Source organism: Ornithorhynchus anatinus, chromosome 3, assembly GCF_004115215.2.
Source record: "Ornithorhynchus anatinus isolate Pmale09 chromosome 3, mOrnAna1.pri.v4, whole genome shotgun sequence".
NCBI classification, from domain to species: Eukaryota; Metazoa; Chordata; class Mammalia; order Monotremata; family Ornithorhynchidae; genus Ornithorhynchus; species Ornithorhynchus anatinus.
The window spans coordinates 136903083-136921832 of NC_041730.1; the positions used below are offsets into that span (position 1 = coordinate 136903083).

At 50.5% G+C, this 18750-nt stretch overlaps 1 protein-coding gene across 2 annotated transcripts in view; it reads left to right on the plus strand.

Moving 5' to 3' along the window:
* The first annotated feature begins 12863 nt into the window (after window positions 1-12863).
* TCERG1L (transcription elongation regulator 1 like) overlaps window positions 12864-18750 on the plus strand; it is a 268833-nt gene continuing 262946 nt past the window's right edge. For both annotated transcript variants that reach the window (XM_029059313.2, XM_029059314.2), the window contains exon 1: window positions 12864-14274. In XM_029059313.2, coding sequence (XP_028915146.1) covers window positions 13921-14274 — 354 coding nt within the window. In that variant the 5' untranslated portion in view covers window positions 12864-13920. The remainder of the gene's footprint in view (window positions 14275-18750) is intronic.

The window sequence follows — 18750 nt, forward strand, 5'->3', positions numbered from 1 at the left end:
AAAACTCAGAACCTCTGATTCCCAGGCCGGTGCTCTTTCCATGAATATATTTTTCAATATGGTGCATATTTGGTCACATCGAATTAATTATTCAGTCATCCCTTCCTAATGTGTGTGTTCTGCTTCCTGCTTATCCATGTCGTTCCTCTGGGTTTCACTATCTGCGACAAATTTCCGCCCTGTCACCCCCTATGGATTGTGAGCTCCTGGAAGGCAGCAAACACGTGTTCTGCTACAGTTTGTTCTAAGAGCCTTGCAAGCGTGACATGTAGCTGCAAGTTTTATTAATCGTAATAATGATGATGATGATGACGATGGTATTTGTTAAGGGCTTACTATGTGGCAAGCACTGTTCTAAGCTCTGGGGTAGATACAAGCTCATCAGGCTGTCCCACGTGGGGCTCACAATCTCAATCCCTATTTTCCAGATGAGGTAACTGAGGCACAGAGAAGTTAAGTGACTTGCTCAAAATCACACAGCTGACAGGTGGCGGAGCGGGGATTAGAACCCACAACCTCTGACTCCAAAGCCTGGGTTCTCGTCACTAAGCCAGGCTGCTAGGTTTTGTGTTCGGCCTTCATTAGGGTGATAGAATGGGCAAGGAGACCGACCTAAAAGCCACTGCTTTCATTTGAAAATGGAAATTGGGGATCTTAGATGAGCCCTACCATACGTATATATCTTTCTATAACTGTAATTTATTTATTTACCTCTTCATTTCTTTATATTAATGCCCGTCTCCGCCTCTAGACTGTGAGAGAAGCAGCGTGACTCAGTGGAAAGAGCCCAGGCTCAGGAGTCAGAGGTCATGGCTCCGGCTGCGGCTCCGTCAGCTGTGTGACTTTGGGCCAGTCACTTAACTTTTCTGTGCCTCAGTGACCTCATCTATAAAATGGGGATTAAGACTGTGAGCCCCACGTGGGACAACTTGATTACCCTGTATCTACCCCAGCCCTTAGAACAGCACTCAGCACATAGTAAGCGCTTAACAAAAACCAACATTATTTTCGTTAAGATTGTGAGCCCATCAATGGGCAGGGATTGTCTCTATCTGTTGCCGATTTGTAGACTCCAAGCGCTTAGTACAGTGCTCTGCACATAGTAAGTGCTCAATAAATACTACTGAATGAATGAATGAGCTCATTATGGACAGGAATCTGTCTATTTGTTGTTCCATTGTATTTTCCCAAGCGTTCTGTTCCATGCTTTGCACACAGTAAGCACTCGATAAAGATCACTGAATGGTTGAATGACTAAGAGGTCATGGGTTCTAATCCCGGCTCTGCTACTTGTCAGCTGTGTGACTGTGGGCAAGTCACTTCACTTCTCTGGGCCTCAGTTCCCTCATCTGTCAAATGGGGATTAACTGTGAGCCTCACGTGGGACGACCCGATGACCCTGTATCTCCCCCAGCGCTTAGAACAGTGCTCTGCACATAGTAAGTGCTTAGCAAATACCAACATTGTTATTATTATCATCTGTCTATTGTACTATATCAACTGCTTAGCACAGTGCTCTGCACACAGTAGCTATTCGATGACTCCAACTGATTGGCACTTCTGCTTTATGAGAAGAGTACTAGTCTACCAACTCTGCTACTTTCTTCTCTCCCAAGCACTTAGTAACAATTATTAATAATTCTGGTACTGGTTAGGCACTTACTATGTGCCAAGCACTGTTCTGAGCCCTGAGGGAGGTACCAGGTTATCAGGTCGGACACAACCCCTGTCCCATAGGGGGATCATATTAGAGAAGCAGTGTGGCTCAGTGGAAAGAGCCCGGGCTTGGGAGTCGGAGGTCATGAGTTCAAATCCCGGCTCTGCCACTTGTCAGCTGTGTGACGGTGGGCGAGTCACTTCACTTCTCCGTGCCTGTTACCTCATCTGTAAAATGGGGATTAACTGTGAGCCTCACGTGGGACAACTTGATTACCCTGTATCTACCCCAGCGCTTAGAACAGTGCTCGGCACATAGTAAGCGCTTAAAAAATACCAACATTATTATTATTATTATTATCACACTCTTAATCCCCATTGTTCAGATGAGGGATCTGAGGCACAGAACAATTAAGTGACTTGCCCAAGGTCACACCGTTTAGTACAGTGCTCTGCACACAGTAAGCACTCAAAGAAATGATTGAATGAATGTGGAGGACCCGGGATTAGAACCCAAGTCCTTCTGACTACCAGGGTCGTGTTCTATCTACTAATAATGATGGTATCCATTAAGCTCTTACTTTGGGCCAGAAAACTGTACTAAGTGCCGGCATAAGTACATTAAGCCAGGCTGCTTCCCTAGGAATAATAATAATGTTGGCATTTGTTAAGCCCTTACTATGTGCAAAGCATTGTTCTAAGTGCTGGAGAGGATACAAGGTGATCAGGTTGTCCCACGTGGGGCTCACAGTCTTCATCCCCATTTTCCAGATGAGGGAACTGAGACCCAGAGAAGTCAAGTAACTTGCCCAGTGTCACACAGCTGACAGGCAACGGAGCCGGGATTTGAACCCATGATCCCTGACTCCCCAGCCCGTGCTCTTCCCATTGAGCCACGCTGCTTGCGCTCTGCACCCAGGAAGCTCTCAGTAAATACCATTCATCGATTGATTGCTTCGATTTCATTCGATCATATTTATTGAGCACTTACTGGGTGCAGAGCACTGTCCTAAGCGCTTGGAAAGTACAATTTGGCAACAGATAGAGACAATCCCTGCCCAACAACGGGCTCACAGTCTAGAAGCAGCGTGGCTCAGTGGAAAGAGCACGGGCTTTGGGGTCGGAGGTCTATGGGTTCAAATCCCGGCTCGGCCACTTGTCAGCTGTGTGACTTTGGGCAAGTCACTTAACTTCTCGGTGCCTCAGTTACCTCATCTGTAAAATGGGGATGAAGACTGGGAGCCCCACGTGGGACAACCTGATTCCCCTGTGTCTACCCCAGCGCTTAGAACGGGGCTCGGCACATAGTAAGCGCTTAACAAATGCCAACATTATTATTATTATTATTAGAAGATGGGCTCACTGAACCCACCGAGGTGAGAGACCTGCATATAACCTCTTTGCCTTTAGCATATGAATCAATCAATATCTGTTGCCCAATTGTACATTCCAAACGCTTAGTACAGTGCTCCGCACACAGTAAGCGCTCAATATATACGAATGAATCAATGAATGGATACCAACTCTGTGGTACTCTCCCAAGCTCTTAGAACAGTGCTCTGCACATAGTGAGTGCTCAATAGATACGATCGATCGATCAGTTGATTGAATAGAGGAGGTGATGCCGAAGAGAAGGTGAATAGAATGCTCTGTGTTCAGTGGGGGTTCAAAATATACTACTGATTGATCGACTGATCGATCGATTGATTTTTCACTAGGCCACATTGGGTGCAGCTCAGTCCTTCTTTAGGGCTGACCGGGGAGAGACCTAAATCCGTACTTTCTGTGGTTGATGTCTAACTTGGGACGGGCCACCCCATTTTTTTTAATGGCATTTGTTAAGCTCTTACCATGCATCTAACACTGTTCTAAGCACTGGGGTAGGCTCAAGTTAATTAGGTCAGACACCCTTCCTGTCCCACCTGGGGCTCACAGTCTAGGTAGGAGGGAGAACAGGTATCCCCATTTTACTGTTGAGAAAACTGAGGCCCAGAGTAGTGAAGTGAATCCCCCCCCTTCGCCTCTCTGCAGCTAAACCCTCTTCTCCCCCGCTTTCCCTCCGCTCCTCCCCCTCTCCCGTCCCATCCCCTCGGCACCGTACTCGTCCGCTCAACTGTATATATCGTCATCACCCTATTTATTTTGTTTAATGAGATGTACATCACCCTGATTCTATTTATTTGCTATTGTTTTAATGAGATGTTCTTCCCCTTGACTCTATTTTTTGCCATTGTTCTTGTCCGTCCGCCTCCCCCATTAGACCGTAACCCTGTCAAAGGGCAGGGACTGTCTCTGTTACCGATGTGTACGTTCCAAGCGCTTAGTACGGTGCTCTGCACATAGTAAGCGCTCAATAAATGCTATTGAATCAATGAAAGCGACTTGCCCAAACTCACGCAGCAGGCAATCGACAGAGCTGAGATTAGAACCCAGGTCCATCTAACTCCCAGGCCCGTTCCCTCTCTGCTTCTCTTTTAGCACAAGCCCGACGGATTCCCGACAAAGCAGCTTCAAATTCAGCCCACGGGGAACCTGGATTCTTCTCTGGATGTTTATACCGTCTGTGAGGGAGACAGGAAGACCCAGAACATTTACAAACACTGAGGCAGGAAGAAGAACAGAGATAAGGCTGGCATTGCAGAGGTTTGGAAGACTATAGAAGATGAATAAATTCATTAGTATCTAATCTCTTTGCGGGCCTCTAATGTACTTTCATAAGTGCTTGTGCAGTTCACTCCACCCTGTTGAAAAACCAGCAAATAATATTACTACTAAATCAGTGAAGAGATGAGTAGATGATAAGTAAATGAGTAGTGAATATAGGCCGATTATCAGTATCTGCGTTTAGGGTGGTGACATTTACATCACCGCCAAGTACGCCTGTCGGATTTATAAGACTTGGGGTGGTGGGAAGTTAACCTCGGAAGGTTTGCCGGAGAGTTAGTTTTTCAAGGGATCTTTGAAGATGGGAAGAATAACTATAGCAAGATAATAATGTCGGCATTTGTGAAGGGCTTACTATGTGCCAAGCCCTGTAAACTAAAAATAATAATAATAATAGGGTATTTGTTAAGCGCGTCTTATGTGCCAGGCACTGTTCTAAAATATAAGGTAAGCAGGTTGTCCCACGGGAGGCTCACAGTCTTCATCCCCATTTTACAGATGAGGTCACTGAGGCGCAGAGAAGTTAAGTGGCTTGCCCAAGGTAATACAGCAGGCGAGCAACGGAGCCGGAATTAGAACCCACGTCGTCTGATTCCTAACCCCATGCTCTTTCCACTAAGCCTCGCTGCCTCGCTGAGGCAGATGCACGATAATCAAGTCGGACACGGCATCAGTTTTCTCATGGGTCTCATGGTCTAAAGATATGCAGGGCCGGTATTGAATCCCCATTGAACAGATGAGGAAACAGAGGCACAGAGAAGTGGGAAGTGGCTCGCCCAAGGACACGAAGCAAGCAAATGGATTAGAACCCAGGGATCGTGACTCCCAGAGCGGGGCTCTTTCCAGGATGGCGAGCTAATGGATTTAAAAAGGAAGAGAGTTCCAGGCAGTGGGAATGCGAAGATAAAGTCATCTGAGGCAGGGGAGACGAGACTGAGTCCAAGGGAGAAGTTGCTCGTTGTAGGCAGGGAACGTGTCAGAGCGTTGTGTTGTGTTCTCCCAAGAGTTAGGGAGAGTACAACCTCACCTCGCTAGAAGCAGCGTGGCTCAGTGGAAAGAGCCCGGGCTGGGGAGTCAGAGGTCATGGGTTCGATTGCCGCCTCTGTCCCTTGTCAGCTGTGTGACTGTGGGCAAGTCACTTCACTTCTCTGTGCCTCAGTGACCTCATCTGACAAATGGGGATGAAGAGTGCGAGCCTTACATGGGGCAACCTCATTCCCCTGTATCTACCCCAGCTCTTAGAACAGTGCTCTGCACGTAGTAAGCGCTTAATAAATACCAACATTATTAATGGAGAAGCAGCGTGGCTCAGTGGACAGAGCCCGGGCTTGAGAGTCAGAGGTCATGGGTTCGAATCCCGACTCTGTGCCTTGTCAGCTGTGTGACTGTGGGCAAGTCACTTCACTTCTCTGGGCCTCAGTGACCTCATCTGTAAAATGGGGATGAAGACTGTGAGCCCCACACGGGACAACCTGATTCCCCTGTGTCTACCCGAGTGCTTAGAACAGCGCTCTGCACATAGTAAGCGCTGAACAAATACCAACATTATTATTATTATTACTTTCCTACTACCACCCAGACCGCACATTTCTTTCCTCCAACGTCCACCTTCTCACTGCTTCTCGTCTCATCTGTCTCGCTATCGTTTTCTCGCCCACATCCTGCCTCTGTCCTGGAATGCCACTCTTCTCAAATCTGACAGACGATTATTGTCCCCCACTTCAAAGCCTTCCTGAAGGCCCGTCTCCTCCAAGAAGCCTTCCCTGACTAAGCCCTCCTTTCCTCGTCTCCCACTCCTTCCCGCGTCACCCTGACTTGTTCCCTTCGTTCACTGATGTGTAGGTATCTCTGATTCTATTCATCTATTCTTATCGCTACTGTTTACGTCCGTCCGTCTCCCCCGATTAGACCGTAAGCCCGTCAATGGGCAGGGATTGTCTCTATTGCCGAATTGTACCTTCTAAGCGCTTAGTACAGTGCTCCGCCCATAATAATTATGGTATTTGTTAAGCGCTTACTATATGCAGAGCGCTGGGGTAGATACAGGGTAATCAGGTTGTCCCACGTGAGGCTCACAGTCTTCATCCCCATTTTACAGACGAGGCCACTGAGTCGCAGAGCTGTGAAGTGACTTGCCGACAGTCACCCAGCAGACAAGTGGCAGTGTGGGGATACGAACCCATGACCTCTGACTCCCAAGCCCGGGCTCTTGCCACTGAGCGTAAACGTGCATTAATTTATTATTATTATTATTCGTTCAATTCATGTGATTCCATTATTCAATTCAATTATTCAATTCAGTTCAATTATTATTGACTGAATGAATGAATTCCCTTCTCCCTGCCCCTCAGCACTTACGTCTATATCTGCATTTATTTATTTGTCTCTCCTTCTAGACTGTAATCTCATCGTGGGTAGGAAATGTGTCTGTTTATGGTTATACTGTACTCTCCCAAGTACTCAGTACACTGGTCTGCACGCAGTGTGAGTCGTCAATAAGCAGGATTGATTGATAGAGAAGTCCTGAATTCGTCTTGCCCTTCACTGTAGGAGACCAGAAAATACTGCTGTAAAATCATCCCTTGAGCAGCCAAGCACGGAAGGCTAACTGACCTCCTCTTAATAATGATGATAATATTTGTTTAGCACTTACTGCGTGTCAAGTGCCTGGATCCCTGTCCCACTAGGGGCTCACAGTCTCCTCGTTAGTATAGCGGCGAGAATCCCCGCCTGTCACACGGGGGACCGGGGTTCGATTCCCCGTCGGGGAGCGCCAATAATTCAGAGAAGCAGCGTGGCTCAGTGGAAAGAGCCCGGGCTTGGGAGTCAGAGCTCATGGGATCGACTCCCGGCTCTGCCACCTGTCAGCTGGGTGACTGTGGGCGAGTCCCTTCGCTTCTCTGTGCCTCAGTTCCCTCCTCTGTAAAATGGGGATGAAGACTGTGACCCTCGCGTGGGACAGCCTCATTCCCCTGTATCTCCCCCAGCGCTTAGAACAGTGCTCTGCACGTAGTAAGCGCTCAACAAATACCGGCATTATTATTACATTATTATTAATACCCATTTTACAGATGAGGAAGCCGAGATCCAGAGAAGTGAAGTGACTGGCTCAAGATCACCCAGAAAACGAATGGTGGAGCTGGGATTAGAACCCAGGCCCAGGCCGTATTCACGAGGCTTATGTTGGTTCCCCTGCCTGGCATGAGTAAGCCAGGCCTCCTTCCCAGCCGGGGCCCATTTTGGAACCGTACAATATCGAGCAGAGGTGGGATTTTTGCTTCACGTCTAACGACCGTGATTATTCCCTGGCCGTCTGTTTTCCCAGTGCTTGGCTTTATGGTAGTGGCAGTCGAAAGGATGTTGAGAAGCTACACAGGAAGAAATGCTTTAATGCCATTCAACCCCGTCATCCTCCTTTGGCTGGGCAGGAAACGGAGTGGGGGAACTTGGTAGCCGCTGCTTCGAGAATAAGAATCGAAGGAATTGTGGTATTTGTTAAGCACTTAATATGCGCTAGGCACTGTACTAAGCCCTGGGGGAGATCCCAGATAATCCAGTCCCACGTGGGGATCACAGTCTAAGCAGGAGGGAGAATAGGTATTGGATCCCCATTTTGCGGATGTGGGAATGGAAGTGCAGAGAGGCCAGGTCATAGAGCGGATAAGTGAAGCAGCGTGGCTCAGTGGAAAGAGCCCGGGCTTGGGAGCCAGGTGTCATGGGTTCGAATCCCAGCTCTGCCACCTGTCAGCTGTGTGACTGTGGGCAAGTCACTTCGCTTCTCTGTGCCTCAGTTCCCTCATCTGTAAAAGGGGGATGAAGACTGTGAGCCTCACGTGGGGAAACCTGGTGACCCTGTGTCTACCCCAGCGCTTAGAACAGTGCTCTGCATATAGTAAGCACTTAACAAATACCAACATCATTATTGTTATTATAAGTGGCGGGGCCGTTATTAGAACCCAGGTCCTCTGACTCCAATCCGTTGACTTCAAATTTTCTCATGTAGTCACGTCCCGGGTAGCCTCCATACCCAAACTCACTTCCCTCGATGATCAAACTGTTGTTCTCAACGCCACCCTCTCTACTGAACTCTACTCGCTCGCTCCCCTCTCTCTTCGTCGATCTCGTACCACTAACCTACAGCGCTGGACCGTCACAGGGCTTTAAAGCTCTCCATCACCTTGCTCCCTCCTACCTCACCTCCCTTCTCTCCTTCCACAACCCAACGCGACAAGATTCTGTGACAGACAACGGGTGTTGAACGAGAGAGACGAGGCGAGGATAACGCTAAGGATAAGGGCTTGTGAGAGAGGGAGGAAAGTGGGGTTGTCTACAGCGACGGAAAGAAGGACGGGGGACGGGGTTTGGGGGGGAGATGAGGACTTCCGCTTTGGGCACATTGAGTTTGAGGAGACCGGAGGACATCCAAGTAGAGATGTTCTGAAGGCAGGAAGAAATGCGAGACTGCCGAGAAATAGAGAGATCAGGGCTGGAGATGTAGATTTGGGAATCATGGAGTTGGCAGAGATGGTAATTGAGGCCCTGGGAGTGGCTCAGTTCTCCAAGGGAGTAGGTGTAGATTTAGAATAAAAGGGGACCCACAGCCGAGCTTTGAGGGAGTCCCATAGTTAGGGGGTGGGAGTCGGAAGAGGAACCTGCTAAACAGTCTGACAATGAGGAATCAGAGTGATAGTAGGAGAACCACCAGAGGACGGTGTCAGTGAAGCCAAGGTTGGATAATGTTTCTACTTGTCTGCTTTGTGACCTTGGGAAATCACTTCAATTTTTTTTTTGCCTCAGTTACTTCATCTATAAAAGGGGGATTAAGATTGTGAGGCCTATGTGGGACAGCGAATGCGTCCAACCCGATTACTTCGAATCTACCCCAGTGCTCAGTACAGAGCTTGGCACGCTAAGTGCGTAACAAATACTATTAGAAAAAAAAAAGAAAAGAAAGAAGAAGGTCCGCATTGTTAAAGGCCTCTGAGAGTTATGGTAGGATGAGGATTAGGGTGGAGTAGAGACCATCAGATTTGACAAGAAGAAGGTCATTTGTACCTTCGAGTGGGCAGTTTCCTTGTGGTCCTAGTGGAAAAAGTGTCAGGAGAATGGGATTCTACTCCCAGCGTCACCCCTTGCCAGCTCTGTGAGCTTCTGTATGCCATTTAATTTTTCTATACCTCATTTTCCTCATTTGTAAAATGAGGGTGCAATACCTGTTTTATTTGCCCTTTCATTGTAACCCTTTTGTGGGACAGGGATGTGTCTGACTTTATCATCTTGTATCTAGTGAGTTGGATGGTGGGACGCGGAAGGTCGGGGTCCCTGCGCTCCCGGGAACGTGTTCCATCTAACCCCGGCTCCTCCACTTGTCTGCTGTGTGGCCATGGGCAAGTCACTTCACTCCTCTGGCCCTCAGTTCCCTCATCTGGAAAATGAGGATGAAGACTGAGCCCTACATGGGGGACAACCTGACTACCTTGTATCTACCTTGTATCTACTGAGAAGCAGCATGGCATGGTGGATAGAGCACAGGCCTGGGAGGCAGAAGGTCATGGGTTCTAATCTTGCCTGCTGTGTGACTTTGGGCAAGTCACTTCACTTCTCTGGGCCTCAGCTACCTCGTCTGTCTCATCTGGATTGAGACTGTGAGCCCCACATGGGACAGGAACCATGTCCAACCCGATTTGCTTGTATCCACACCGTCGCTTAGTCTGGCACATAGTCAAGCACTTAACAAATACCATCATCATTATTACCCGAACCAATCAAACGTTTTGATGTGTACATAGCTGTAATTCTACTTATTTATATTGAGGCCCGTTGACTTGTTTTGATGTCTGCCTTCCCCCTTCTAGAGTGAAAGCTCGGTGTGGGCAGGGATCGTCTCTCTGTATTGCTGAACTGTATTTTCCAAGTGCTTAATACAGTGCTCTGCACAGAGTAAGTGCTCAATAAATACGATTGAATGAATGAAGGAATTCGTGAAGCCTCTACTGTCTGTAGGGCACTGAACTAAGCGCTTGGGAGAGTACAGTGTAACAGACTTGGTAGATGTTCCCTGCCCACAACGAGCTCACAGTCTTTAACTTTGTACAGATGTTGGCAGAGAGTAAGCCCTTAACAGATACTATCGTTTCTACTTGTAAATTTTACCAAAAGAGGATAGTTCATGGAAATAGGTACTGGATTCACTTTTCCCTGGAGAGAAGTAGCACAGCTTAATGGAAAGAGCCCAGGCCTAGGAGTCAGAAGTACCTGGGTTCTAATCCAACCTCTGCCAAGTGCTTGCTGTGTGACCTGGGCCAAATCCCTTAACTTCTCTGAGCCCCAGTTTACTCAACCCTAAAATGGGGCTTCCATACCTTGTCCCCTTTTGACATAAACTGTGAGTCTCATGCTGGGCAGGAACTCTGTCAGAACAGTTAGAACAGTGCTGGACACATAGCAAGCGCTTAACAAATAATGTAAAAAAAAATAAGAATAAGGATGATATTTCCCTTTGAATGAAGCTCAAGCCAGGTAAAATGTACTGTCATCCAGTTGCTTATGTCAAGCTCTTCAATTTTCCCCAGAGAATTTACTCCATGTCTAATGCTCTTACATCAAACTCTGAAACAGGAGGGTTCAGTACCCCTCATGTTGCTTGGTTTTATTAATGATACTAATAATGATAATGGTATTTGTTAAGCACGTACTAGGTGCCCGGCACTGTTCTAAGCACAGGGTTGAAAACAAGCAATTCGGGTTGGACACGGTCCCTGTCCCACGTGGGGCTCACAGTCTTCGTCCCCATTTTACAGATGAGGTCACCGAGGCCCAGAGAAGTGAGGTGACTTGCCCAGCATCACAGAGCAGACATGTGGCAGAACCAGGATGAGAAGCCAGGTCCTCTAGCTCCCATCCCATGCCTTTTACACTCTGCCACACGGTTTCTCCACAGAGTACATCCACAGAGCATGTGGGAAGCAGTGTGGCTTAGCGGATAGAGCACGGGGCTGGAAGTCAGAAGTTCCAATCTGGGTTCTAATCCGGGCTCCACCACTCTCTTCTGGGTGACCCTGGGCAAGTCACTTAACTTCTCTGTGCCTCGATCACCTCATCTGCAAAACGGGATTAAGAGCCTCGAGCCCCACGTGGGACGGGGACTCTGTCCAACCTGCTAAATCTGTGTTTTATCCAGTGATTAGAACAGTGCTTGGCACAGAGTAAACACTTAATGAGTACCGTAATTATTATAGGTGGCCACTCGGGGATCTTGAGCCAGATAGGTCGACGATGTGGTTTGTCCCCTGCTCCGTCACCTGGGGCCCCAACCCTGGACAGCAGCTCTGAGAGTGGCTAGGCTACTTCCCAGTGCTTAGCACAGTGCACGGCACTGTCTGGGGTGCTCCCTCAATGCCATTACTACACAGGACCTCCTCCTTGGGCACCCTGAGGTGGTCTTCAGGGGCATTCATTACCCTGGGACGTTGGTGACGGTGGACACGGACCTGCTGGGGATCAGAAGCAATGTGGTATTGCAAATTGGAGGACATTTTCTGAGGCTGGCAAAGCCGAGGAGAGAGCAGAGGGGGTGGGAAGAAGCAGAGGGGAGGGCTCTCAATCCAGAAGGCCAACTCCCCACGACCCCCTGGCCTTCTGCTGGGCTGCTCCCTCTTCTCTTCCCTGGCCTTTATGGCCCTGGAGCCTGGGGGTCTCAGCCTTCATCCCTATGTTCTCTGGGCAGGCTGTGGGGTGTGAGGAGGGATGGGGAGAGGGATTTCTACCCCCCTCCACACACACCTGGTTTCTAGAGGGCGAGTGAGGGGTGGAGTGGGGGGAAGGGGGAGGAGAGGGGCGAGGAGGGCTTCGGGCTGGGAGAGATGAAAGGGGGAGAGGGAGGGTGAAGTAAAGGAAAGAGAGAGGAAGGGAGGGAGGGGAGGAGGAGGAGGGGGTAGGGAAAGGGGTGGGGGAGAAGGGAGAGGGAATGATCTCCTAGGCAATCGGGGAGGGGTCCTGGGCTATGGAGAGGAGGGAGGAGAGGCTTGGGGGTGGGGGGAGAAAGGAAGGAGACAGAGAGAGAGAGAGGGAGGGAAGGGGGAAGGAAGAAGGGAAGGAAGGAGGGAGAGTGGGAGAGAAGAAAGGAAGGACGGAAGAAGGAGGGAAGAAAGAACGGAAGGAGAGAGGAAGGGAAGGAAGGAGGGAAGGATGGAGGGATAGAGAGAGAGAAGGAGAGAAAAACGGAGGGGAGAGAGGGCAGGAGAGAAGGAGGAAAAGAAGGAAGGATGGAGGGATAGAGCGAGGGAAGGAGAGGAGGGAAGGAAGGACGGAGGGATAGAGAGAGGGAAGGAGAGGAGGGAAGGAAGGACGGAGGGAGAAGGGAAGAAGGGGAGAAGAACGGAGAGAGAGAGAGAGAGGGAAGGAGGGAAGGAAGGAAGGACGGAGGGAGAGAAAGAGGGAGGGAAAAAGGGGAGCGAGGGAGGGAGGAAGGGGCGCGTCTCCTAGGAAATGAGTTGGGGGCGGGGGCGGAGTCAGGCGGCCGCGCCTCTGGATGAAGTGGAGTTTTCACTCGTGCTGCGGGGCTGCGGGTTGCGGGTTGCTGGCTGCGGGCGGGGCCGCAGAGGCGGGAGAGAAAGAGGGAGAAAGAGACAGAGAGACAGAGAGAGACAGAGAGGAGGGAAGGCGGGGATCCCCGCCGGGCAGCCTGCGCGCCCCTTAGCTGGACGCGGACCCGGCCACGCTGGGATGGAGGATGCTCGTGGTGTCCGGGAGCGTTGGGCTGGAGGATGCTCGTGGTCCCGGGGCGCGCTGGGCTGGAGGATGCCCGCGCTCCTCGGAAGCCCTGGGCTGTAGGATGCTCGTGGTCCTCGGACGTCCCGGGCTGTAGGATGCTCGTGGTCCCTGGGCGCGCTGGGCTGTAGGACGCTCGCGATCCCCGGACCAACTGGGATTTAGCATGTTCATGGTCCCCGGGAGCTCGGAGTCGTAGGATGGTCGTGGTCCTCGGCCGCTCTGGGCTTCAGGACGCCCGGGGACTCTGGCCGCTCTAGGATGTAGGATGCTTGTGATGCCTGGGTGCGCCGGGCTGTGGGATGCTCGCGGTCCTCGGGCGCACAGGGATGTAGGATGTCGGCCGTCCTCGGGCGCTCTGGGCTTTAGGATGCTCCTGGTCTCCGGGCGTTTGGGGATGTAGGATGCTCGTGGTCCCCGGGGGCGCTGGCCTTTAGGATGCTCGTGCTCTCCGGGCGCACTATGTAGGATGCTCGTGCTCCCTGGGTGCGCTGGGCTGTAGGATGCTCTCGATCCCCGGGTGCGCTGGGTTTTAGGACGCTCTTGGTGTCCGGGCACCGTGGGATGGAGGATGTTCATCGTCCGGGCGCTCTGACCTGTAGGATGCTCGCGGTCCTCGGACTCCCCGGGCCGTAGGCTGCTCTCGATCCTCGGCCGCGCTGGGCTTCGGGATGCTCGCGGTCCTCGGACGTCCTAGGCTGTAGTAGCTCGCGGTCCCCCGGCGGCCCGGGCCGTAGGATGCTCGTGGTCCTCGGGCGCGCTGGACCGTAGGATGCTCTCGGTCTCCGGGCTGTAGGATGCTCTCGGTCCCCGGACGCTCCGGGCTGTAGGATGTTGGAAGTCCCGGGCCGGCGTCGGGGCCGTCGGGGGCGTCGGGGGCGTCGGGCTCCCCAGGGTCCGGAGCAGGGGTCCATGGAAGCGTCCGGCCTCCCCCTCCCCTGCCTCGTCCCGGCCCCGACCCCCGGGCCCCTTGTCCGGCTGGGAGCCGGGGCCGCCCGGCCCGACAGCTGGCTGCTCTCCGCCGCCCACCCGGCCTCTCCTTCGCCGGCTCCTCGTCCTGCAGCTGCCCTCCTTCCGGGGGTGACCTACTGGCCCCTGCCCTGCCCCCCTTTCCTGCCCCTGGGGCCGGGGCCCGCAGGACCGGACCTTCCTCTTCTTCACCCGTTCCCCCTGATCCACGGCCAGGTAAACAGCTCCTCCCGTCGGCTCTCCATCCCTCCCCTGCCCCTAACCCTCTTCCCCCAGCCCCCCCCAGCATAACAATAATAATAATAATGGTATCGGTTAAGCGCCTACTGTGATAATGATAATAATGTTGGTATTTGTTAAACGCTTACTGTGTGCAAAGCGCTGGGGTAGATGCGGGGTAATCCCACGTAGGGCTCACAGCCTTCATCCCCATTTTACAGTTGAGGGAACTGAGGCCCAGAGAAGTGAAGTGACTTGCCCGCGGTCACATAGCTGCCAAGCGGCAGAGACTGGATTCGAACCCATGACCTCTGACTCACAAGTCCGGGTTCTTGCCACTGAGCCACGCTGCTATGTGCCAAGCACTATTCTAAGCCATGGGGTAGATACGAGGTAATCGGGTAGCTCCAGCTGGGCAATACCTTAATCCCCATTTTCCAGATGAGGGAACTGAGGCCCAGAGAAACGAGGTGGCTAGCCCAAGGCCACACAGCAGACAAGTGGCGGAGGCGGGATTAGAACCCACGTCTGCTGACTCCCCAACCCGGACTCTCCCTGCATTCCTCTCCCTCCCCTCTGCTTCCTCTTCCGTCACCTTCTCCTTTCCCAGCTCCTCCAGTCAGTCCTTCGGGTTTATTGAGCGTTTACGGTTATTGAGCGTTTACTGTGAGCAGAATACTGTACTAAGCGCTCAGGAGAGGACAATCCAGCAATAAATAGAGAGGTTCGCTGTCTACAACTCCCCCCGCCCCTGCCATCCCTCCTCTCAGCATGGCATAATAGATAGAGCCCGGGCCCGGCAGTCAGAGGACGTGGGTTCTAAACCCGGCGCTGTCACCTGTCTGCTGTGTGACCCTGGGCGAGTCACTTCACTTCTCTGGCCCTCAGTTCCCTCATCGGGAAAATGGGGTTGGAGACCGTGAGCCCCACATGGGACAGGGATTGGGTCCAGCTCGATTTGCTCGGATCCACCCCAGCGCTTAGTCCAGTGCCTGGCACATAGCAAGCGTTCAACAAAAATCATTGTTATTATTATTATCCCTCCTGTCTCATCTCCCCCTGCCTCTGCCATCTCTCCTCCCCTGAGCTCCAACTTCCCCCCTCCTCTAGCACCTCACCCTGGGGTCCGGCTGTCTCCCTGTCGCCCCCCACCCAACCTCCACCCTGAAATTCCCTGGCCAGATGTAACCAAGGTGGGTCCGCTGGGCAGAGACGGGGCAGCTCCAAGAAGCAGCGTGGCTCAGTGGAAAGAGCCCGGGCTTGGGAGTCAGAGGTCACGGGTTCGAATCCCGGCTCCGCCACTTGCTAGCTGTGGCCCTGTGGGCAAGTCACTTCACTTCTCTGGGCCTCAGGGACCTCATGTGTAAAATGGGGATTGAGACTGTGAGCCCCACGTGGGACAACCTGCTTCCCCTGTATCTACCTCAGCGCTTAGAACAGTGCTCTGCCCGTAGTAAGCGCTTAACAAATACCAACATTATTAAGAGACAGGAAAGTTGGTTCACGGTGAGAAATCCCGTTTTGCCTTTCAGCGTTCTATTTAGTCTTGATTCTATTTGGTTGCCATCGTTTTTACGAGATGTTCTTCCCCTTGACTCTATTTCTTGTCTGTCCGTCTCCCCCGATCAGACCGTGAGCCCGTCAAACGGCGGGGACCGTCTCTATCTGTTGCCGACTTGTTCATTCCAAGCGCTTAGTACGGTGCTCTGCACATAGGAAGCGCTCAATAAATACTACTGAATGAATGAATTTCAGCACGTTGGGTAGCGCCTTCTGCAGTCCCTTAGACCCCCAACCTGGAAGACAAAGTTGGGACATCACTGAGGAGAGGGGACTGATTTCTAGGGGTACCAAATTCTCTCTCCAGAACCGAGCTGAGGTCCCTCCTGATGCCGTGGCTGAAGTTAAATACTTCCTTCCTCCTCCCAAACTTCAGGAATGATAATGGGAATAATAATAACGATGACGGTATTTGTTAAGCACTTACTACGTTCCTGGCATTGTACTAAGCTCTGGGGTGGATACAAGCAAATCAGGTTGGACACAGTCTCTGTCCCATGGCTCACAGTCTTCATCCCCATTTTCCAGATGAGGGAACTGAGACAGTGGAAAAGAGCCTGGGCTTCGGAGTCAGAGGTCATGAGTTCGACTCCCGGCTCTGCCACTTGTCAGCTGCGTGACTGTGGGCAAGTCACTTCACTTCTCCGTGCCTCAGTTCCCTCATCTGTAAAATGGAGATTAACTGTGAGCCTCACGTGGGACAACCTGATGACCCTGTATCTCCCCCAGCGCTTAGAACAGTGCTCGGCACATAGTAAGCGCTTGACAAATACCAACATTATTATTATTATTATATATCTCTGATTCTATTTATGTGTATTGTTGTTCTTGATGCCTGTTTACTTGTTCTGCTGCCTGTCTCCCCCTTTCTAGACTGTGAGCGCGTTGTTGGTTGGGTTTGTCTCTATTTATTGTTGAATTGTACTTTCCAAGTGCTCAGTACAGTGTCCTGCACCCATTAAGCAGCGTGGCTCAGTAGAAAGAGCCCGGGCTTGCGAGTCAGAGGTCATGGGTTCGAATCCCAGCTCTGCCACTTGGCAGCTGTGTGACTGTGGGCAAGTCACTTCACTGGGCCTCAGTGACCTCATCTGTAAAATGAGGATTAACTGTGAGCCTCAGGTGGGACAACCTGATTACCCTTTATCTACCCCAGCGCTTAGAACAGTGCTGTGCACATAGGAAGCGCTTAACAAATACCAACATTATTATTAAGCACTCAATAAATACAATTGAAGGAATGAACGCAGTGAAGTGACTGGCCCAAGACCACACAGCAGCCAAGTGGCAGAGCGGGGATTAGAACCCAGGACGTTCTGACTTCTAGGCCCGGGCTCTAGCCATTACACCATGGATGCAGCCGGATCCTCGGAAACAAATACTTCCAATTCCCATCGGAGCTTGTGGGGGGGCAAGGTGATGGTTTCACGCTGGCAAATAAAACTCAAGACCCACCCTCAGAGGGAGAAGGGTTGAAACCGAGGGGAAAGAGCCAGCGCTTAGGATCACGAGGAGTTAACCGGCTTTCTTTAAAGCCTAAAACACCTGGACCTTCTTCGGTGAGAAATCTGGTTAATCAGGCATTTCACCTGAGAAGACCCTGCCCCAAAGAAGCAGAGAATCCCATCAACGGGGATGGTCTTAATGGGACCAATTGGTCTCAGATGTTTAGCGGAACAATCCAGGGAACGCTCATTGATGAATAAACCGTCTGCCAACGATCTGGGCCATCGAATAGCTGGCTCGGTTTCGCCTTCGAGAACAGAAGCCAAATTAGCAGCGGGGCTATGAGACTCGATTTTCTAGTGCAGGGTTAAAATCGTCCTCAACTTGTTAGGAAACACCGACCGCCAATCCCACATCGAAATTCTTTTTTATTTGGATTTATAGTGTAGCATAGTGTCTGCTTCAGTTCAAGAGCAGTTTTTTCCTCAGCAACCCGCCCCCATTTCCATCCCTTACAAACCCTTCCACCCACACCAACAAACAAACAAAATCCTCCAAGCCTTTGCAACGTTTTTTGGGGGGCGAGGGGATCATTGCCATGCCAAAATGCTGCCACTAGAGGTATATAGGGTCCAGAAACTACATTCTTTCTGTAGAGCAAGAGGCAAGATTTTTATTTTTCTTCAGGGGAAATGAGTCGCAAGGATCGATTAAGATACTCATCGTTAGGATTTAGAGTTTTCATCTCTTGGTTCTGTCATTTCATTTAGTTGTGAGGACACTGTGACGAGTGAAAGGAATGACAACAACAGCAGTTCAAATCAATATTCCTTTTGTCATTTTAAAGTTCAAATCAGCCTTCTGGGTTTAATCACATTTGGTAATTGAAGAACGTTTCAATTATTTACCGTTTCGCAGCCTTTTAAATAGCTGCACCTGCTCATGTTTGCGACCAGCCTTGACTGTATGATTCGACATGGTAACGCTACGATTTTGAGGTGGTTTAGGCTTTCTACTGCAGACATGCTTTCTTTGATGTAGAATTGATTTGCAATCATGTTTCTTGGAAAACTTTGAGTCTTTACACTTTAGTTGTGTTCACTGAAAAAAAAAATACTCAAGCTTCTCCAGAAAAGAAGAGACACCTTTCCTGGAAAAGATGAAACATTAGATCATTTTTTTTTCAGATGGCTAAGAAATTCAGACAATATCATATGAATGTAATATCTTTTATATTTCTCTAAAGAATTCCAGTCTAAATATGAGTTCTCTGTCATGCTTTTTCTTCCTCTCTTTTTGCCTTTAGTTTAATATTGTCTCTTGGGACACCCAATTGTATTCTGCAGGCTTTAAGGTTGAGAACAAGTTTTTTTTTGTTTGTTTGTTTTGGTTTTTTTCCTTGACACTGTAGAATTCAGTGTTCAAGGATTCAGCGTTCAGTGTTCAAGAAGGGTATTAGCAAGGCTTTGG